Source organism: Oreochromis aureus, linkage group 11 (assembly GCF_013358895.1).
Source record: "Oreochromis aureus strain Israel breed Guangdong linkage group 11, ZZ_aureus, whole genome shotgun sequence".
NCBI classification, from domain to species: domain Eukaryota; kingdom Metazoa; phylum Chordata; class Actinopteri; order Cichliformes; family Cichlidae; genus Oreochromis; species Oreochromis aureus.
Genome location: NC_052952.1, coordinates 8310763 through 8316762, shown reverse-complemented (window position 1 = coordinate 8316762; position 6000 = coordinate 8310763). Strand labels below are relative to the sequence as shown.

General features: G+C 39.5%; 1 protein-coding gene across 1 annotated transcript in view; it reads right to left on the bottom strand.

The window, feature by feature from the left end:
• Window positions 1–6000, bottom strand: part of cdkal1 (CDK5 regulatory subunit associated protein 1-like 1) — a 244967-nt gene that overhangs the window by 135419 nt on the left and 103548 nt on the right. Inside the window, exon 8 of the mRNA XM_031751788.2 lies at window positions 2938–3041. Within this exon, the coding sequence (XP_031607648.1) occupies window positions 2938–3041 (104 nt within the window). The remainder of the gene's footprint in view (window positions 1–2937; window positions 3042–6000) is intronic.

The following is a 6000-nucleotide window of genomic DNA, read 5'->3' as shown; positions in this document are numbered from 1 at the left end:
ATAAAGTGAAAGTGAGAGAAAAAGGGCCCTGCTGCACCAGATGTGTGTGCACGTGTGTGTGTGTGTGTGTGTGTGTGTGTGTGTGTGTGTGTGGTGTGTGTGAGACATTTAAAAACAGTCAACAAGAAACAGGTTAGCAAACTGCACGTTCCCTTTAGATTAGATCTAAGGTTTGGATGGTGAGACCTCACATCTTTTCTCATCTCACTGTCCATGTCGGTTTCTGTTAATTCCAGCTATCTGTAAATCATAACCTTCTGCTTCCTTTTTCTGTGTTTTCAAAACAACAACTGTCTCTGACACTCATATTTCCTGTGCTGTAACGGATTACTCCCCACCCTACACTCAACACGCGCGCAGACAGTTCCCATAACTTCAGAGGACATCACTCTGACTTGCACTAATGTCACAGACTTGCGCCAATCCCGTGGTTCTCAAAGTGTGGGACGGGCCCCCTTTGGTTCCTAGTTGGCATAGAGCCAGCACAGGGGATGTGTGAACAATGGGCATTTTGACTCTGTACGTTTATACCTGCAGCGCTGTAGTGGTGCAGTGTGGTGTGCTTTCATTTGGGGGACAGTGACAAAAATATCTGAAGTATCCGGTAGTGTGGGTAACTCTGGTTGGTGTTTGTGCTATTGCAGGTCCTTATGTGCAGCCCATGCAACGTTTAACACAACACCAAGTGTTTAAAAAAAAAGCACAAACACTCAACTGTATCTCCTGTTTGAGCTTCTCACACAAGCTTTTTTTAATCTTCTGTGTGAGGCTTTTTTTTAATTTTGCACTTCTTCCTCTTAATGGTGAACTAAAACACACTTTTTAACCAATCAGTAGTCTGTCTATATATGGGATTATTACTTGTACATGTTGGTGGCTTCTTGGCAGAGTGTACAGGAGTGTGCCTCCATTTAAGTTGAATTCCTACAATCCCTTTCTTGGACACAGAGAAATGCAAACTTACACCAAAAGCAGGATGATAAAAATTCAGTGATTACAGTTTATATTTAAATTTAAGATTCAACTTGGAATGAGCATTGTTCGTGACACAAACAGATTCCTATTAATGTTATCCATTGTAGTGCATGAGGTCCTGGTAATTAGGAGTGAAAGATGTATATACTGATTTATGTATTTACTGTTGGTAGTTTGCATTGAAAGTTAAACCTGTTTTTAGATCTATGCATGTGTCTGAGTATACCCTGTCTTTCTAACGGGCAGGTGCGTTTCTTCCTCCTCATTTCACCCAAATCATACTAACATAATCGTAAAAACATACAAATACACACCAAGGTTCAAGCAGCTGGTGGGTTTGTCCTTGACTGCCCACCCTGTGGCAGTGGCATGGATGCAGCTGTTTTAGAGGGTTCAGGATGGGATTTTAAAAGCCGTGTCCTTGTCAAGGGTGGACTCTTGGTTTATTTTGGGGGGTTTTTTTGGAGGGGAGGGAGGGTTAATTACCCCAATCTCGAAGGTTGTGTAAAGACCAGCACTCACATTGCTTTGAAAGTTCCAGCCTCGTTATTTATGTCAATTAAAGTACTCTATTAGCTGTGCAGGTGCAATTAGCACACAAGGATACTTTCTTTTGGGAAGTAATACAGCAGAGACCAGCATTATCCAATCAGTTCTGAGCAAATTATATAATACACCTGGCACATTTGCAGTACAGAATTTATTCATCTCTTTCTCATGCAAGCATCGCAACAGGCATCCCTGCTGTGATGCTTGCACTCGGATAGAAAACTGTGGTGCAAAGGTAACACAAAACAACTTAAATGGTTTACTAATGATTTTCATGACACTAAGTATTATCAGTAGCGCGTTTGGGAGCCAGGATCAACCTGAACAAGTAAATCCTAAGAGTTCAGAACACAAGCAGCCTGGCAAGTCCTGTTAGTGGGATGTTCTTACGGCAGTGGGGTGAAGAACGGCATAAGAAGAAGTTTCAATACTTTGTGAGAGGTTTCATACATTTCATTTTATCTATAGGTATGAGGCTAGAATGCTGTTATAAAAGACACGTGTGAAGAGAAAGGAAGAAATGTACCTTTGTCCCTTTTCAACTTAGCATGTTTTTGTGATTACTGTGAAATAAGTAAAGTTAAAGGCAGAACATCGTTTTTCATGTCTTTGGCAACTCATAGGAAGATTTTGTGCATTAATACTTAATTTTACAGCACAGTTTGAAACACAATGAGCTCATGGATAAACGCTGGTGTTAAAGGGATAACAGAGTGACCCTAGCTAGTTTAAACAAATGAAAAACAGGCTTTTTTTAATAGACAGTTGGCTTTTAAAATGCATATCATAAAATGGATGATAGCGCCTCGATAATTAAGTTAGCCACTTGTGTCATGAGTGCGTAGACTTGCCCTTGACTGACCTGCCTGGGGCTCTAACAGAGGCATGGCCTGCTGTGCAGTTAGGGATTCTGGGAGTGTGCTCTTAAGGAACAGATGCCAGCGCACAACAGCTGTTCCTTTGGCATCAAACTAGAGCCAACTGGCTGGACCCTCTACCCAAGAACAAAAACATCAACATGTGTTACTAAAACCTCTCCCTCTTAATAGGACACACACACACACACACACACACACACACACACACACACACACACAGAAAACTACACACAGGAGTACGCTGAATCAGAACTTAAGTGTCTCCACAACCAGACTGAACCACAGAGACATCGACACAACCTTTTATACTCAATGTGAGCACAGTCAGGGTCAAAATCCACCAACATAAAGGAGAAAAGGAAGCGGGAGTGCTGGATTTATAACTCAAGGCAAAGCAACAATGTGTCACATTAATTTTTTTATCTCAGTTATCTTGTTCTAAACCAAAACTGTAACTGAAATTGGAATTCCAATAATTGCTCAGCCCTGTGTAGTGATTGTGTGTGTCTGTCTATGACAGAGAAAAGGTACTCACCCTGAAAAGACTGCCTAGCTCTCTCCACTAGCTCCTCTATGGGATAACTGGCCAAGTCTCCTCTTGCATGCTTCGTCTTGCAGTAGGTACACGCATTCAGACACCTACACCGACAGAAAGACACAAAAGAAAATGTAAAAAGAGAAAGATCGAGTAAAACCTTCACTTTTGACTTTATTGAGGAAAACATGTTTTTTGCTTTGGGGGCTTGTGTTTCAATCTTTTTGTGCTCCATTTATATGCTACAGTATAAATCTAATAATATATTAAACATCAAATGAAAGAAGCTGCTTGTATTCACCAATTCTATTGGAAATGGATGTCAACTTAAATGAACTATACTCAGCTGAAAATGTGAAGGTGGAATATAAAAAAATATATAAATGAATACAAGAGACTTTTAAAAGGAAAGTAATGAAGCTTGCCCTGTCAATTAAGGAAAAGCAGTAAAAGACAGGGGAGAGTTTAAACTGCACTCTCTTTTATAAACTGTTTCAAAGGACTAGATCCAAAGTGACCATGGACAGCTGTCTCGAAGACCGAGGCAAACAGTGGAAACGCTAGAGTCGCCGCATTGTTTTGTTCGAGAAAAAGAAGAGAGGCTTGATTCAAATTGACTGTGAAAGGAAGGGAAAGGAGAATGAAGCAGAACAGAAAAATGAGAACAGAAATAAAACTGCCTCACACTAGAACCATGAGTATGGCAGGGTGTAAACTCCGGGAGAGTGCTTGGTTGGGAAGATCAACCAAACCACACTATTAAAACCATATAATGAATTTAGATTCAATATCTGACCTCCAATTTGTCATAGTAGTTTGAAAAGTACAACCTGGCATTAAAAAAGTTGGTGTGATGTGTTAACATCCTGAACTGCAAATCAATTACATCCTATATTAAACTGAAAATGGTAAAACACACACAAACCGACAGTATTACAAAAATAACAGTCTCGTTCAGTGCATTTTAAGTATTTAACATCTTTTCCGGCCAACTGTTGTTGGTATGGAATTTCTGAGGTTACGTGAGCATATGACATCTTTGTATTTTCTATTTTCCATCTAATTTTATTTTTATGCATTTTTCTTTTTCTGGCTTTTTTCCCCTCGTTGGCTCCATTAGTTGCAAGTACATGTTATTGGGTCAGTCTGAATAAAACGCTGTGGCATCTCATTAGCAAAATACTGCAAAGTAATTGGGGGTAAAGACCCAAACAAACTCAATTATGGCTAATAATGGGCCAGTACTTCTACTCATAAAGAAAACCTGACTGTCCATTAGCACAGCACTACTAATGGAGGCTTCTAACCTTGGGAATACATTAGGTACAGCTCTGTTGCTAAAGCTGATCATGGTAACATAAAACAATGCTTGGGAATTTGTTATATATGTATCCTAAAAGCGGCTCTGCTCGGGTTCACTCGAAAAAGGGACAGAATAATTTCAGACAGGACACACAGTACGCTGCACAGAACTGATGATGCTGATGAAATACTGTCAAAATAAAAGATGTGTAGAAACTAAATTTTACATTGCTGGCAAGGAGGCCGATGTAATGACAGACCTTAACAAAACTCTCAGGGCCAAACACAAGAACCTCAGTTTTGAGGAGGACATTTGAAGACATCACCTTATTAATGGCAGTGAAACATTCATCAACAAAGAGCAGGCTCTTGAGAGTTTTCAGCATAACAGAAAAGTACAGTGGTGTATCGTCTGCATAGCAATGACAGGAAACATCTTTGAAACTGAACATGACCCAGGGATAAAAAGAAAAGAGTATTGGTCCAAATACATGTACATGCAGTTACTACTAGGACTCCTAAAAATGTCTATCTGATAAAAAAAAAAAATGGTGTGATGTAAGCAAAACAACTAGCCTTTAAAATGTACCGTATTATCCGCACTATAAGGCGCACTTAAAATCCTTTAATTTTCTCAAAAATCAACAGTGCGCCTTATGTATGAATTCTGGTGGTGCTTACTGACCTCGAACCAATTTTATGTGGTACACAACGCTCAAAACCTGTCGAAAAATGTATGAGTATGACTTTGGTAAGCTACAAAGCTGCACCACTTGACGGATTGTTGGAGCATTACGGCTACCACAGTCAGGAGCCTTGCGGAGTAATCTGGGTCCAAAACTCCGTTCAGGTCCCAATGTCAAACGAACACTGCGACATCACTGAGAGTTAAAAACTGTCTAAATTCTTTCATCTTCAATAAAATGATCAGTGTTGCTGCTTTACCAGGTGTAACAATTAAGTTTAACATCCAGGCATCCATGAAATTTTTTTTTATGAAATTTAATGGAGTTAGAAGTTAGCGGAAGTTAGCGCGCTAGTTTCCACCTAAACATGATATAGCATGTTCTGACTGAGAGATTTGTGAAAAAATTCAAACATACAGCTCTGCTATCACTTCCAACATAAATAAAAACTGAAAACTAAACAGCAGTGACTTTTGTAGGGTTACTGAATTTGGGCTAGCTGGTATATAATGATGTGCTACGCGATTGCTAGCAACACAGCTATGTTAGCATAACATAAACACAGTGAAGCTGGAGGATGAACGCTAACTTTTTTCCACTCAATAAAAGTTAACGTGACAGGATGCTGTAAACGGACCAAACTTCAGTGAATTGAGTGAATAGAGCAGCTGCGCGAAAATTCAAGATTAATGAATCAATGGTACAGAAGTGGAGGAAGCAAGAAGAATGAGTTGAGTAAAGTTTGACTTATCTGACTGTTTAGTTTCGCTTAATGCGCCTTACAATCCGATGTGCCTTATGTATACAAACAGACCCGTTCATCAATAAGTCCGCCTTATAATCCGGTGCGCCTTATGGTCCGAAAAAAAACAAAACAAAAAAAACAGTAAGCATAAACTGCATCCTTGACATTCAAGGAAAAATAACATTGATCCCCAGAAACCTGAAGCACAAAGGCCAAAATTTGTGGGCCAAAAAGTACTGCCTCACAAAAGACACCGCTAATCATACTATGATATTACTCCATATATAAAACAATATTGTGCTCAAGAATGATCATTTTTTTCAATTAGTA